The 16,255-nt window shown below is 42.6% G+C and overlaps 3 protein-coding genes across 4 annotated transcripts; all 3 read right to left on the minus strand.

Annotated features, from left to right (window-relative positions):
- Positions 1–1,628: 1,628 nt before the first annotated feature.
- Positions 1,629–2,781, minus strand: LOC119550872 (palmitoyltransferase ZDHHC15). 2 transcript variants are annotated; one of them, XM_037859855.1, is made up of 2 exons: positions 2,422–2,556; positions 1,629–2,366 (listed from the first exon to the last, which is right to left on the minus strand). In XM_037859855.1, the coding sequence occupies exon 2, from the start codon at positions 2,270–2,272 to the stop codon at positions 1,706–1,708; it is 567 nt and encodes a 188-aa protein (XP_037715783.1). In that variant the 5' UTR covers positions 2,273–2,366; positions 2,422–2,556; the 3' UTR covers positions 1,629–1,705. The 2 variants fall into 2 exon arrangements, with proteins under 2 accessions (XP_037715783.1, XP_037715782.1); XM_037859854.1 differs by having other exon boundaries at positions 1,629–2,781.
- Positions 2,782–3,546: 765 nt separating this feature from the next.
- LOC119551442 (extensin-3-like) lies at positions 3,547–4,435 on the minus strand. The gene is made up of 2 exons (XM_037860785.1): positions 4,424–4,435; positions 3,547–3,972 (listed from the first exon to the last, which is right to left on the minus strand). The coding sequence occupies exons 1-2, from the start codon at positions 4,433–4,435 to the stop codon at positions 3,547–3,549; spliced, it is 438 nt and encodes a 145-aa protein (XP_037716713.1).
- A 2,013-nt stretch (positions 4,436–6,448) lies between these two features.
- On the minus strand, positions 6,449–13,959 carry LOC119551443 (extensin-1-like). The gene is made up of 3 exons (XM_037860786.1): positions 13,858–13,959; positions 12,855–13,724; positions 6,449–7,180 (listed from the first exon to the last, which is right to left on the minus strand). Exons 1-3 carry the CDS (start codon positions 13,957–13,959, stop codon positions 6,449–6,451), a joined length of 1,704 nt encoding a protein of 567 aa, XP_037716714.1.
- Between the last annotated feature and the right edge of the window lie 2,296 nt (positions 13,960–16,255).

Consider the following 16,255-nt stretch of genomic DNA (forward strand, 5'->3'; position numbering starts at 1 on the left):
TAAATGTTATGATTATCAATTGTGAAAAAATACCAAGTACCTTAGTGAATATAAAAAATTTCAAAGGAAAACTAAATGTGGAAGTATTTTCAGGATGATCAATAAGAAATAAATTACTGAAGTCGTCCAGTCTCAAGATCAACATAGATAGTTACACATAAATATATCAAAAATCGTATAATTATGATTATTGTAAGTATTGTTCTTCTGACATTACCTAAAGTAGTTTCTGCACTTCATTTCTGAAAAAGGTAGGAAAATACAAAAATTCCCCTAATGAAGATCCCCATTTTCTAAATACAAAGGTATATCTTTGCGATATGAACATATTTATTGACTAGCCCCCGTTTTCGCTCAGTGCCTGTGGGGGCGGGAAGAGGAGTCCGGACTTCAGAGCACAGGAGCTGGAAAAAATGCCGCCCGACGGCAGACAGCTCCCATTTCCATTTCCATTCCCATCCCCATTCCCAGCGTTTTCTTTGTCGTGACATACGGAAAATTCCCCACGGAGTCTATCAACAGTTGATAAAGCAAAATGTGCGTACGGCAGCCGGGGAAATGGAAGGACTCCTCGGGATGGCATTCTTCCTTTTTGGTATGTACATAAGTTTATTATTTTGAAGGTAATTGGATTTGTGTTGCAGCAGTCAAGAAGTCGCCACAGCATAATAAGAAAATATAGACGGGGACAATGAACTTGGGGCCGCCCGGCAATCCCAACATATGCTCGGTGCTCCAAAGGAATCGCCTCTGGCCGGGGAGTCCGAGTCCATCCGGTGGACATCGCACATTGGCCATTGTTTGCACTCGTAATTGTTTTCCTAATGGATAAAGTCTATAAATTTCTGCGCCCGACGCGCGGCCAAATGCGAAATATGTCACGAATGTTAAGCGTTTTATAAACGACTTCGGAGCGATTGTGTTGTGGGAAGTGGAGGACCAGGACCAGGAACGGAATGCCGAGGATTTATCGATGTTGGCCACTCAGCGGGTCGGGAAAATGGCCAGCGGACTGCAATTGTCAAGCGATGGGAGTTCGATGCTGATGCACTCGCCAATGACTCGTAAATTAAGATGTTGATGGAGTCGCTCCCCCTCAAATTGTCTGCGAATTTCAATCGTTATGGGGAACTGGAATCCAAAGAGTTTCCGCCGAATGATTGCAATGTTTTTGTGTTTGGATTACTGAGGCTCGCAATAATATGTAAGCAGTTACAATAAGGAAAACTGAAATACCACCTACTACAATACAAAAATACTTTAAAATATATCCCCTTTCAATATACTTATATATTTATTAATTTCAAGAACCATATCTTCTTAAAATGGTTGCTAGTATTTTGAAGTATTTTTTGTATTTAAAGCAGTTTTAATAAGGAAAACTGAAATATCACCTAGCACAATACGAAAATACTTTAACAATATTTCCCCTTTCATTATACTTATGTGCTTACTGATTTCAAGAACCATTTCTTCTTAAAAAGGTTGCTAGTACTTTGAAGTATTTTTTATATTAAATACTGAGGCATTGTTAATATTCCTAAACTATTAAGCTAAACTGAATTTCTATATTTCTTTATTGGGTATATATTAATTTTAAAGCCATTTAAAACTAACAAAGAAAGAACAAGGAATTGTAATTAATAGGTTGACATTTTTGAAGTATTATTAGCAGTGAATCAGTTATTATACTAGAGAATATTAGTTATTCACGGTCGAAAGATGTATGATGAATTCCCAGAATCCTGGTTACGTTTCCTTTGACAATCTGGGCTCTGGTCGGGCCATCATCTTTCCTCTGGTTATCAGTACGCACCTCCTTGAGTCGTTCCACGGCCAATGGAAAAGATAGTCCATCGCCGCGACTGGAGAAGATCGGAAAAGGCCAGAGGTACCACTTATCGCCCATAAGCTCTCGAAAATTGGTACGACACCCCAAATTGAAGCCATGGGAGTTTTTACCGCCAACGAAGAAGAAGGTAGGATGGGCCGATTCCATAGTGGTGCGATTTCGGGATACATTGAACACACTCACGCTGTACATGACCAGGGTGAAAATGTTAAAGGTAATGCACACCACATGCTGAACGAGGTTCCATGTGTGCTCATTTTTCAGGTAACTAACATCGAAGCCGCAGATCAGGTAAAATTCATACATCATCACGAAGAAGAGATACAGCATATATAGCTCAGCGTAAAGGAGGAACTGTATGAAGTACTTGAAATTGTGAAAGTGTACACAGTTCACCACCCAGGGGCAGTGGTGGTCCATTTTCAGGACACACACGTGGCAGGTTCGGCAGTGATGGGCTCTATCCGGCTTAATTATCCAGCAGGTCTTGCAATATCGCACCAGTCCCTCGGGGCTGCAGGTGGAAATGGGTAAGTTCCTTGCGGCATTATTGAGGATTCGAGCTATACCCTCTACTCCCTCAGTGCGCTGCAGTCTCTCCACATCCTCTGCAGATAATTTCCACTGATCGGGAATCTTAACTGGATCGACGCATATGCACTTCCACCATGTCCACAGAAACATGAGGAGTAGTAGGTGGTAGAAAAACAGCAAGAGGCCCATGACCACGTAGTCCTCAACTCTTATAATGCAGATTTGGTAAACCAGGACGTGATAGGACCAGACCAACATGGCCACGATGATAAAGAAAGGAAACCATCTGATTACGCAACAGCTACTTTTTCTCCTCTCCTCGTTTTCCCTGACCAGGCACATTCTGGAGGGGCTCCTTCCTCTTCTGGTGGGCCAGAGATTTCGGGAACCCTATCCAAGCGTCATTTTGTTGAGTTGATATTTCCAGAAACATTTTCAAAGCCTACTCATTATGTTAAAGATTTGTTAGGCAACTGGAACATTACACCGGGAAGATAAGGTATAATAAAAAGAAATATCTGCAAATGGAATATAAAATATAGTATTTCATATTTAAACTTAATGCCGAATACAAAATATCGAAAAGAAAACATTTAAATTGGAAGATTCAATATGAAATTATTTGATTGAAGACTGAAAATACTAAATACACACATTGCAATGGTAAGGATCTAGTTAGAAATCTGACAGATAAAATAAATATAAAGTTAAATTGTACATAAAGACAGATTAATTTTCTTAATACGATTTTAGCTTTAAGAACGGAAAACTTAAAAAGGAAATATGCTTTTAGTTAAAATTATTGGGTCTCTGTAACAGCAATTTCAGTGGCAAAAGTTAACATGATGTTGAAAAATCAAAGTTGAAATATATAAATAACAATACTTGTTAAATTGAATATATTCATAATTAATATTTATCAAACCGCATTGTAGGAACATTAAATATTTGGAAACAAAACTTTATTATCAGTGTAGTTTGTTAACCGTAGTTAGTTAACTGCAGTTAAGAAACTCTTAGAATCTTTTCTCCGCCAAGCTGAATCAATAGTAAGATCAATATTTCATTTTATCTTTTATTTACTCTTTAAAAACATTAACAGATGATGGGTGACCACTGCCAGGTCCTAAAACATTATTCAACAATTGGGTTCCAGAGACTTAGTTGCGGTGGCGGAAGACGCGACGACGGACGGTCTTGTAGCGGTATCCGTCCTGGGCGGGCTCCTCGATCTCCTCGATGATGGGCTCCTCGGCCTGGACGGGGGCTGGAGGGATGTAGGAGGGGGCAGGGGCGGCGGGAGGGATGTAGGTCTCCACGGGAGCGGCCACTGGGGCAGGGGGGATGTAGGTGTTCTTGGGCGCCGGTGGTGGTGGTGGGGGTGGGATGTAGGCCTTGGCGGGGGCCGCCGGGGGTGGGATGTAGGTGTTCTTGGGTGCCGGTGGGGGTGGTGGTGGCGGAGGGGGGATGTAGCTCTTCACAGGCGCCGGTGGAGCGGGCTGGGGATAGTCGTAGCCGCCGGCTGAAAGCTCCGAGACATCGGCATAGGCGCAGGCCAGGAAGGCGACGGCAACGATCAGGAATTTCTAGGATGGGTAAAAATGATTTTAATAATGATAGGTTAATGGGTAATCCTTGCACTCACCATCTTGAGGAGACTGGCTTGTTGCTGCTTGGATCACTGGTTGATTTGTGCTGCTGAACTCGAAGTGTGTCTTCGGTTTTTATAGCGCATTGTTTTTCGGGGCTGCGGGTCAACCGCAGTCAAATTAATTGCATGGTGCCCCCATGATACATGGGGGTCTTAGCCTCACTCAAAGAAGTCGGAATCGGAAGATGGCCAAAACATCGAAACCAAAACCTAACACACGACAACGAGCCTCCAATGCCAAGGCAGTTTGACGGGTTTTCTTTTTTTGTTTTTTTCTAGTCTTCAGTTTCGGTTCCAAAATCGTATTATCTTTGCTTTGACTTGGGTCAACTTTTTGTTTCAGTCTTCAAACACTGCAAAAGCTTCTTTAATTAGAGCAAACATACCCATTGTTGCATGTTGAATGGTGGTTTTATTTTGCTTTTATTTTGTCAGATTGATTAATGTTCGTGGGTCACACGTTTACGTTTTTAGTTTTATAATTATTTTTTTTTGTTTATTTCGTTTTAAGATTTCTCGTTTCTGCTTTGGCTCTTTTAGGCGAGTTATTAGCAGGCGGCCGGGCCTATGGCGTCGTTTCAAGTTTATGCCAAAATTATTTTCAATTTGCTTAGATTATGCTGATCTTGACAATGTCTGCCGGTGGGTCTGTTGTTTGTTGGAACTTAATTAGTTACTCGGGTCCGGACTGGGCTTGCCTTATTCGAACACCTGGCTAATAAAACAGTTTATTTTAGCGTGCCAACATATGGTTGGCAGTGGGATATCATGTTTTGGAGGAATGATGGAGTAAGATTGTTAGGTGCAGATAAATCTTTAGTGGTATCCTTAATGCTAATAAAGGCCAGAGGTAAAAAAATAACTATATTAGCTATAAGAAGTTTTAGTGAAGATATTGTTACTTAGTATTATTCTTATTTGACTTAGGCTTAAAATTCATTGATTTTGCGTTTATTACATGACTTTCCTTAAATAAAACATTGTAAATATCTATGTATCCATGTAGAAAATAAGCTAGGTTCAAATAGACCAAAGTAAACAAAACAAGGAAGAACGCTATAGTCGAGTACCTCGACTATCAGATACCCGTTACTCAGGTAAAGGGACCAAAGGAAAATGGAGATATGCAAGCAGCAAATGCGCCACATACCGGCGGTAGACAGATTTAAGCGTTGTGTGCGTTAGAGTGGGCGTGGCAAACTTTTTTTTAGATCAATCGATAGGTATTGACAAGACCAATACATTTCAGTTAAAATTTTTTATCTAGCATGAAAATTGTGGGCGCCACAGATTTGGGCGGTTTGTGGGCGTTAGAGTGGGCGTGGCATATTCGCGTAACAAACTTGCGCTGCGCTCAAGCTTTGATATTTTCCGAGATATCCGCGTTCATATTTACGATTTTTTGAAGTTTGTGGGCGGTTTGTGTGCGTTAAAGTGGGCGTGGCAAACTTTTTTTTAGGTCAATCGGTAGGTATTGATGAGAACAACACATTTCAGTTAAAATTTTTGTTCTAGCATCAAAACTGTAGGAGCCACAGTTTTGCGCGGTTTGTGGGCGTTAGAGTGGGCGTGGCACTCTACTGAAACAAACTTGCGCTGCGCAGGAATCTCAGGAATCTGCATGCCTAATCCCAGTATTGTAGCTCTTATAGTTTCCGAGATCTCAGCGTTCATACGGACAGACGGACAGACGGACAGACGGACATGGCTAGATCGACTCGGCTAGTGATCCTGATCAAGAATATATATACTTTATGGGGTCGGAAACGCTTCCTTCTGCCTGTTACATACTTTTCGACGAATCTAGTATACCCTTTTACTCTACGAGTAACGGGTATAATTAAATGATATTAAACCTGAAGAACTGAAGGCCTATAGCTACTATAGCTCATGCCCATTATTAGCATTTAGTTTAGAATTACTTGTTAGCATTATATAAATATTTAAATAAATTGTCTTTCTTTAATGCCGTAATTTAAAAAGTCCTTATCCATTTAAAAATATTTATTTAGCCAACGTACTAACTGTATTTTAGGATGTATTTAAGTGTAAATTTAAGTTTAAGAATGGAGCTATTAAAATAAGTTGGTAAGGTAAGGTAGTCAGGCCTCAAACCTTTAAAGTACGAAAACCACTTTTGAAACACGTAGTTACTTTAGGCTTCTTTGGAAAACCCTTAGCATTTGAAGGAATCTGCATATTTAGTATAGCACTCATAAGACCCCTATTAGTTTTTACAACATATAAATCGACATCAGATTATAACTTAAGTCTCTTTTTAGACCTCCGTTCTACCGGGATCTAGTAACCCGTATCACTTAACCAGCCCACTCAAACTCAGTGTTTTTATTAAATTCTATTTTTTATTGAATTAACTTCTCCCTGGTGGGGATCAGCGATGGAGTAGCTCTCTACAGGCGGCGACGGACCACACGGCGGACGGTCTTGTAGCGGTAGCCATCGGCGGACACGGGCTCGATCTCCTCCAGAACGGACTGGTGGGCCTGGACGGGAGCGGGGGCGGCGAGCACATGGGCGGAGTGCACAGGGGCGGCGTGCACAGGGGCGGAGTGCACAGGGACGGAGTGCACAGGGGCGGCGTGCACAGGGGCGGAGTGCACAGGGGCGGAGTGCACAGGGGCGGAGTGCACAGGGGCAGAGTGCACAGGGGCGGAGTGCACATGGGCGGAGTGCACAGGGGCGGGGATCTCAACGTGCACGGGTGCGGGAGGAATGTAGCTGTTCACGGGGGCCACTGGGGCAACCTTGACGGGTGCGGGAGCTGGGATCTCAACGTGCACTGGTGCGGGAGCTGGGATCTCAACGTGCACGGGTGCGGGAGCTGGGATCTCAACGTGCACGGGTGCGGGGGGAATGTAGGCATTCACTGGGGCAGCGGGGGCAACCTTCACGGGCAGAGGAGCGGGGTGGGGGATCTCCACGTGCACGGGTGCCGGGGCAGGAACCTCAACGTGCACGGGTGCTGGGGGAATGTAGGTGTTCACGGGAGCGGGAGCTGGGGCCACCTTCACGGGCAGAGGAGCCGGGTGGGGGATGCTCACGGGGGCGTAGTTGTAGCCCGACAGGTGGGACACATCGGCGTGGGCAACGGCCAGGAGGGCAACGGCGACAACCAGGAATTTCTGCAATTCAATTTGCCAATTATTCAGGATTCAAGTTAACCCCTCTTGATTCTGTACTAACCATTTTGGATATGTGTTACTTGGAACGTGGACGTCTCTAGTATGCCTTGGAGCGATCTGTGGGGTTGTATTTATACCAAAACCTGGGCGCGGTGCAGAAGCGAAAGATAAACATTAATACGAGTGAAGACGTGTGGATATCGGGGTCTCTTAATATGCCAGAAACCAGAATTTTATGAGCCACGCCAATGGTCAACTCTGATGCCCTACGCCGACCAGGAAGAGTTGATCCGACTGCAGTGTAGCACCTTCTCTTATGATATTCTTAGTTTTGTATTCCAGAGATACACACCAAATGACCATTCTCGGTGTGGCTAATATTTATTCAGCCTGAACAAATTTTAAGAAAAGCTCATCCTTCATGTTCATGACGTTTATAATCGTTTTAAAAAATCGGAAGTTAGCATTATTTATTTGACGTTATAATTCTCTAATAATTATAAGTGTTAGAAGGATTTCTTAACTCCAAGTAAAGGGATCATTGATACAAAACCTTTGTTAAAATTTAAGAGGGCTTAGAAATGCGGCTACTCGAGTTTTTGAACATCATCTTCTAAAGAATTCGCGTTTTTCTCATTTCATTTGGTAAAGCGCTTTAAGAGATCATGTTATACCAAAAGATACATATCTACCATTTTAAAATACCAGTATAAAGGGAGGTTCTCAATGTAATGTGTTCTATTTTGGACATAAGTTATTATCTGAGCGACATTAATTTAAGCTTGCAGGGGAATAATAAAGTGCCCCTGGCCGAACCATCTCTTCTCCACTCGTACTTGCTTGTTTTTGCCATTGTCTTCATTTAAATATCATTTGCATACAAATTTGTGCTTTAGTGTATCAATTTGAACTAGCCAAACTAAATCCGCTCGAAAACTGGAAACCGACGCTCGGTCTTTTGGCAATAGAAATAGAAATAGAGGCCTACGGCCCACAGACTGTTTGGTCTAGAGCCGCCAGACGAATGGCGAGCTCAGCCGACGGCCATTAATCTGTTGATTGGCTGTGATAAGGTGGGCCAAAAGCAGGGCCTATTGCCTAATTATATATGGAAACTCGAGCAGATGGGCCGGAGGCGCCAGAATTAGCCAGCTTCGATCGGGTCAAAAGTTTAACATGACGCCATCTAGACTGTCGCCATGTGTCACTGTCGGGCGGAAAACAAATTAGCCGGATGGGCAGGAAGTTCGGGGTTCTTAAGTGGGAGAAGGGCGGCGATACCAAGCCACCCAAAGTGGTGAAGGACAGCACTTCGCTGGTCCCTGTGTGCACTCTCTCTTTTTAATTACACAAATTGCTAATGAACGATTTTCCGGTTGGTGCCAAAAATCCGCGGAGACTTCCCGACGCCGGAGTGATTTAATTTCCGCCGAACTTGTTTTCCTCAGCGGGTAAAAATAAAATACCAATAGCATGCACATATGAGGCGAGGGGAGTGGTGCCAGTTGTTGGTGTTGTCAAAAAGCTATGCAAACAAGCACTTAACCCCTTTTATTTTGACAATTCCATTATTTTCGCAGCGCCAATAAACCGAAACTGCAAATGTATTTCGAGCAAATACACAAACACTCTCTAACGGAGCATCGCAATGGCATGCTGGTCATGCAACGCTGCGTATACGTAATTTAGTTGTTTGCCCGTTAATAGTTGACATGCACTGCATGGTGGCGTCATCAGAGGGCAAAGGCAAAATATATAGTTCGTTACCCTTGAAGTGCATAAAAATGGGGGAAAAAATATGGTATTGTCATGGGAAAAATTGTTCCCCAGTTTCATTTGGATAAAGGATCTGAGGGCCTTTGAAAAGACTTCCATGCTTTGTTTTCAATTTAAGTTGTTTTAATTTTAGTGGCCTTTCTCCCAGTTGGCTCCATAATTTAGTAACTCATTTATAATATTAGCAGAGGTTCGTTGAACTCCAGAGACCGACGTCAGCGTCCCGTTTGAGATATATGTATTTTTTATATTTATACGATTATGGAAACACGCTCTTCGATTTAAAGCGCAGATTCCGCCTAGATCCCTTTCGCATTCGTTCGCACACAACATTTGCATAACTATTTTGCATTATTGGTGCAAAAAGTGATTTAATAAATATTCAAAAAGAATGCAGCTACCCCAGGCGTTGACTTGCTGGGCTTCAAGTGGGAATGACAAACTCTTGCCAATCGATTTTCAACATTTTTCGACACTCGATGGGCTCCAGCAGCAGCTCATAAATTCATTCGCCGCGTCGGTATATATCCTTATGGATGTGAGTGTTCGGCTGTATATATCCTGGCCAGATAAATCAACGGGCGACAAATTAATGCTGCAAATGAAGTGCAACTGCTGGCATCGAACGCGCGAGAGGAATCGAGGGCCCACCTGTCCAGGATAACGATTATTTTCGCGCCTCTTGCCAGGACCTCCTGCCCAGTCCAGCCCCCGTCCCGCCCCCCGTCCGATCCGTCGCCCCAATATGCAGTAACAGTAAAAATAAATGAAGGCAGTCAACGTTTGCATATTTCAGTGGCCGCCCCTCGCGTCCTCGACGTTCCCGGCCCTCCTGGATTTGGTCGTTTTTCTGTTTTGTTTTCGTTTTGGGGTCCGAAAACGCCCATCCCCCCACTGCTGATATAATTACGTTGATACTGTCAATTTCCCAACGATCCATGTCCCATATCCATGTGCACTCCGCACGTTCGATTTCGCACTGCCGGCTTTAAGGCCGTAAGCCAGCCGACCAACAACTGGGATTCGGGAGACCCATCAATTTTTACACCCGATTTATTGAGTGCGCCGTGGTGTGAAGAGGGTATAACGCGTAATCGGGTTGTTCTGAAAATTGGTACGTTTTAAATTCTTTAAGAAATTGTAGAGTGTAGGTACTGGAAAGAAATAAAAAAAGGTTGCCCATCAAAAAGAACTTTCTAAATTATTATAAAAAGCAATAAAGTTAATATTTGTTTACTTATAAAATATATAAAAATATTTTTATAATAGATTAGATATTTGCAAATTCAAAATAATATTTTCAATGGTTATGTAAAGCAGTGAAATAATAATAATTTTTTTTAGTATATAAGATATGATGCAATAAAATTTGTTCTTATACTTTTAGAGTACAAAGAAAGCCCAAAAAAAGGACGTCACCTATTCGAGTACCGGCTTTATGACGATGACATTTCGGTTTTTTGCTCACAGCATTTTCACTTTTTCCGCGGAGCCTTTTCTTCTGCATACTTTTAGGCCGCCCAACTCGCGATTATTTTGTAATCCACGGCGCCTAAAGCATTGATTACACATTTTCAGACCATCTGTCGGACAGGTTTGATTGGAAATGGCCATGGAAGTGGATGTGGCTGTGGGAAGGGGTTATTTGGGTGGCATTGGGCCGAAACCCGCTGCCGGAGATGCCGATGGGTCGTCGCAGCCATAATGCGTGTTAATCAGGCATCATTAACTGCTAATTAAGTGCGGTTGGAAGTGCAACCAACTGTCAATTGTTGGGTGTCCGCCATACCTGGCTCCTTTTTATTTAATCGGCAGCTTCTGCCTGGCGGAGCAGAGGCAATGAGGCTGAAAATTACCCAATCCATGGCGGATTGCAGCCACTATTGGAATTTAAACTAATCGCTGGCGGGGATTAGTGAAATGCGACGATGTCACGATGTGAGTGGAACATAATCGTGTAGTGCATCTAGTGCTGAGATGGAAGTGCGTCCATCAATTACAGAGAATTAAGAAATGATATCCGTTCAATGAGACAAATACAATTACGTCCGTATAACCTGCATTGTATTTTTGTTTGTAAGGTTTTACATTTAAGAAGAGATTATTCAAATTTGGATAAAAGTAATCTTATTTTTACAAGTCTGAAAATTACTGCGACTAATTTTTATATAATCGCTTATTCTCTTTTTTCAGCAACAAAGATTAGTAAAAATCTATAAAATACAGATATTTTGAAAGTATATCTTTTAAAAACCCCCAAAAAAAAGGAGAATGACCAGTAACAACCCTGAATATAAGAATATTTAATTTACACACCGCGCAAACTAATCACCGCTGATTGGAGTGCGGTTTGCCGGAATCGTCCCTAAATTGTAATTGCCTGTCAAATGATTTTAGTAATCCCCGTTTCTGCACTCCATAAGGGAGATCCTCTATGCACGTGTGCCGCTCGGCACAAAGCAAAAATGCGTTTTAATTCATTTAATTGAGCTGCCAATATTTGACCAGAATGCAATTAACGAAATAAGCCAGGACAATCAATCTATTGTGGTTTGGGCCAAAGGGGGAGGCGGGTGGAAAAAATGATTTTGTTTTAATTACGCAATTAATTTTAGTAGCTCCGCTGCTTGTTTTTGCGCTTTTTAATTAGTATGCGCAGTGGCAAGTGTAATATGTGGCTCTGCGGTTTCCCCGGTATCCAGACTAGGATATTGGGGGATTCGGGGCTCTGAGCTCGGGGTTTGGGGACCCAAAGTCTCTGCCACAGCCAGACATTTCCCTAATCAAATTGCTGAGGGGAGAAGCTCCGTAGACATTTGTCGCTGCATTTTCTTCTTAATTTTCTGCAACGTCTATCGTCTATCGTCTTTCGACTGTCGATGTCCTTGCTCCTTGGGCGCCTTCGACTTCGTCCTGCCACTTGTTAGCAGCCACAAGTGGTCAGTGGTCGTCTGATGAGGCCAATCCACTCGGCGAAGGAGTCTCTGTTTTGAGCTGAGGCTCCGGCTTCATCGATTTCGTGCGGTTGCACCGACAAAAATATTACCCACTTCGCCCATAAATTCCTACAAGTACTATATTAACATTGGGTAAGTTTGTAAGAGCTCTCAACTGGTTCTTCAAACTAAAATAAATGTAACACAAGTTACTTTAGAGTAGGGGGACAACTAGGCATACGTTTTTATACCAAGTACATTTTAAATTGTTTAGGTTTTTTTAAAATTCTAAATCTAATGGCCAATGTAAGGTTCTGTGGGCACTAGGGTGGAGTTGTGGAGTTACAAGGTTAACCCTTTTTTTAAATAGGTTTTTCATGGGAACATTGCCTCATAATTTAATGTTCTTTTGTTTTAAAAATTCCAAACTCCGACTCAATTTATTAAGTTTCTATAGAGCCTAATATAATTAATCCCATTGGTTGGCCGAAATAAATTCTGCGATCTCTGAGTGCATCTGGAAACTTTTGAATCTAACGAGAAAAAATTTCCACATCATCAAAGCTCATTCCAGGCGATAAATTTCGTGATAAATGTGGAGTGGCGAGGACTGGAGCTCGCCATCGAGTCGAATCCTTGGGGATTGTTCCGCAACTTGCTGGCAACTCCTTATTATGCCCCGTGCAACCACTCACCCCTTTCCGGCACTATCTGTCCGATGGCAAGTTGATTCCACTTCCTCTCCTCGGGTTTCATAAATATCCCACTCAAATGGCCAGAGCAAACTTAAGAGCTACACCCCCCCCGCAGTTTCCCGTGTGATTTGCTATGATTAGAAAACAATTTGAAGACTTTTCTTTTTGTTTAACAAATTGAAGGCGGAAATTTTTTATTACGTCTCCCCGTGGGCATTGGGGATTCGTTAGGAAACAGTTTTTCGTTGGGCATTGGTAGGTTTAGACGCGGCGACGGTAGACGCGACGACGCACGGTCTTGTAGCGGTATCCATCGTTGGAAGCGGGCTCGATCTCCTCCAGAACCTGGGTGTTGGGGGCGGAGATCTCCACTGGAGCTGGGATGGGGACCTCAACTGGAGCTGGGATGCTGATGGGAGCAGGAGCAGAGTGGTAAACGGGTGCTGGAGCTGGGATGCTGATGGGAGCAGGAGCTGGGTGGTAAACAGGAGCTGGAGCTGGGATGCTGATGGGAGCAGGAGCAGGAGCTGAGTGGTAAACCGGAGCTGGAGCTTGGTGGTAAACAGGAGCTGGAGCTGGGATGCTGATGGGAGCAGGAGCTGGGTGGTAAACAGGAGCTGGAGCTGGGATGCTGATGGGAGCAGGGGGAATGTAGGAGTTCACTGGGGCGGAGATCTCAACTGGAGCTGGGATGGGGATCTCAACTGGAGCTGGGATGCTGATGGGTGCAGGAGCAGGAGCTGAGTGGTAAACCGGAGCAGGAGCTGGGTGGTAAACAGGAGCTGGAGCTGGGATGCTGATGGGAGCAGGAGCAGGAGCTGAGTGGTAAACCGGAGCAGGAGCTGGGTGGTAAACAGGAGCTGGAGCTGGGATGCTGATGGGAGCAGGAGCTGGGTGGTAAACAGGAGCTGGAGCTGGGATGCTGATGGGAGCAGGAGCTGGGTGGTAAACAGGAGCTGGAGCTGGGATGCTGATGGGTGCAGGTGGGACGTAGCTCCTCACGGGGGCGGGGACGGGGATCTCCACTGGAGCAGGAGCAGGCTGGTAGACCGGAGCCGGGGGAGAGTAGTCGTAACCCAAGTGGGAGACATCGCCATAGGCGCAGGCCAGGACGGCAAAGGCAATAACCAAGAATTTCTGAAAGCGAACAAACCAAAACCTTTAGAGATATAATCCGTGATCCTGCAGTAAGTGGGTGGGCTCACCATGACGACAGCTGCGATCTGTTACTCCAAGAGCGTTCAAGTAGCTTCTGTCTGAGGAGGCTCACCGGCAAACTATTTATACGAGACCGAGCCCAAAATTCTGCAAGCCGAAACTTGAACTGAGCCTCAGGCCGATCGCAAATCGGAGATCGAAGATCGAAGACCATCGGCAACGGCTCATCTGAATATTCAGATGAATATCATCTCAGATGAAATCTCTTACTGGTTATGTTTTGGGGGTCGTCAGAACGAAGTAGCACTCGATGGAATTGGATTTGAGAATGAAGATTAAGATGCTGAAAGATGGATGGATGGATGGTCATAAGGCGAGTTAGTGAGCAACACCCAAAGTGACTCTTAGGTGACATTAATCCTATACAGACCGCTAACGGCATATTTTATGGGCTCTTCTTGGGGTTTTATTGGTTGGATGGATTTATGGACTATTGGTATTTTTGGCAAATGCGTCAGGCGTAGCCGGAAATTTGCAACCATCGTTTGAAACGAATGCAGACGCAGAAACTGGTTGGATTTTACGACTAGTTCCACAAAGGTTAGAAGCCATTGTTCTGGATTAAAGGAATCCGAAATTATTAATCAGTTTTTAATGGAATCTTTTGTATAGATTGAGGCGCCCACTATAAAGTTTTAGTAAGCGTTATGCTAATACAAAAAACAAACAGTGACTTTTTTCAGGCCTATAATTTTGTTATCTTTCGAACCCTTGGTGGTCAATTAATTTCCCCAAACCAGTTGCCCACGATTATGGTCATAAAAATGGGTCTAGCTGACGTGAGCCTAAAATTATGGATTCAACTATAGCTGATTTCAAGGTCCGTTTATTTATGGCACAGCGCTTCAACGAATGTTTCTCAGGAAAACATTTAAAGAGTCTTTAATTATATGATCCACACCTCGGTTAATTGTTTGGACCTTAAAAACTATGAATGCTTCATTACTCCGCGGGAGCTTAAATTATTTCCTCTTCATCTTGATACGTGCTTCCATTATTCTTCTCCTCTTTTCTCAGATCGTTATTTATTTAACTTGCCTCCCTGCTAAATTGCAACTAGTTAATAATTTAATTTCTTCAGGTCACACAAATTCATATATATGTACCTTTTGTCATCTTTAATTTGTTTTATGACTTATAGTCACTGGCTGATGGATTTCTTGGGGTGTTGTTTGGACTTCAAGTGCAAACTTGTTAATCACATTATTCATGGCCCGCATGAAGTCAAACGTTTAAAAACTCGTTGCTAATTTGCAGAGTTTAGTTTGGACTACCAGGCGTCCAAATCTTTTTCTGCATTTGTTTATATTTCATGTATGTAAATGCCGATCGTGTTAGACATGCTAGATAGCCAGCTCGGATTTTGTCTAGCATTTGCATGGCAAATGGCTTCCGTTATTGTTTTTACTTGGCCCGGTTTTATGGCAGATGTTGCTTAAGGCGAATCCCAATTAAACCATTGTTTATTCACTCAGATGTCCATCCACACTTTTGATAGCTAACCACAGCGATCATAACTCGTTTGGGTACCAAAACATAAGTAAATATTGAAAAAGTATTCCCTTGACTTCGCTTGCGTAGACTATTTTCTGGCGTATGTAAACTACAGTTTCGGGGATTTCTCAGTTTCGATTCGCGTAATTAAGATAGACTTGTTAAGTAGCCATGTAAAGGTCGATTTTGTGAATTATTAATTGAATTTACATATCTTAATATAAGCCGGTTTTCAGATACGCCAGTGGCAGTGTTTGTGTTAATAAGATTTACCAGGTTCTGCCCACAAATAACCTTTGGTTGTCGGAAGCGAAAATCTCCTTAAATAATGGGTGATCTTATGGGTTCGACGATATGAAAAATTATATGGGAGCATCATTAGTCTTACGTGAAGTATGGGGTTTGAATAAATTTGAACTATGTTGAGTCAATTTGCTCCCACAATTCTATCGATAATATAACCGGTTGTGACGTAATTATGTTTTGGTCTGTTTTAGATGAGCTTTTGAATGAATACTATTAATAAAAATGTTTTATGTATAGGGTACTCTGGAATGAATTGGACTGCCCAGCTTTAATTTCCTTAATTTGTCCAAAAACAGAAGAGATATTTTTTTACCGCTGTTGTTAAAGACATTTACAAAATGGGACTACCACTTTTTGTAATGAAGAGTATAAACAAGAATTCGATGAGTGTATTTATCATTTTCCTAACACAGGAAATGTACTAATAATTTTTGTAGCTAGTGCTTCGATTGGTGGATGATAAATTTTTGTCAAGGATTTCATATAATATTGTGCTCCATATTTGTGTTGTAATACAACTTAGCAAAACAAATTGTATATAATTAATATTAATTTTAATGCCAAAACCTTCCAATATATACACAAGCAGATTTGTGTTTTGTTGATATATTTTAGACCTTTCTTCTGCAGCTATTTATCCTATAGGAACT

The sequence above is a fragment of the Drosophila subpulchrella genome, chromosome 2R (genome assembly GCF_014743375.2).
Source record: "Drosophila subpulchrella strain 33 F10 #4 breed RU33 chromosome 2R, RU_Dsub_v1.1 Primary Assembly, whole genome shotgun sequence".
Taxonomy (NCBI): domain Eukaryota; kingdom Metazoa; phylum Arthropoda; class Insecta; order Diptera; family Drosophilidae; genus Drosophila; species Drosophila subpulchrella.

Coding starts and splice junctions, on each gene's coding strand:
- LOC119550872 (XM_037859854.1), bottom strand. CDS start 2,728: ATGTGCCTGGTCAGGGAAAACGAGGAGAGGAGAAAAAGTAGCTGTTGC.
- LOC119551443 (XM_037860786.1), bottom strand. CDS start 13,959: ATGGTCTTCGATCTTCGATCTCCGATTTGCGATCGGCCTGAGGCTCAG. Junction 13,725..13,857: donor CTCGTATAAATAGTTTGCCG/GTGAGCCTCCTC, acceptor GTTCGCTTTCAG/AAATTCTTGGTTATTGCCTT. Junction 7,181..12,854: donor GTCGCGTCTACCGTCGCCGC/GTCTAAACCTAC, acceptor ATTGAATTGCAG/AAATTCCTGGTTGTCGCCGT.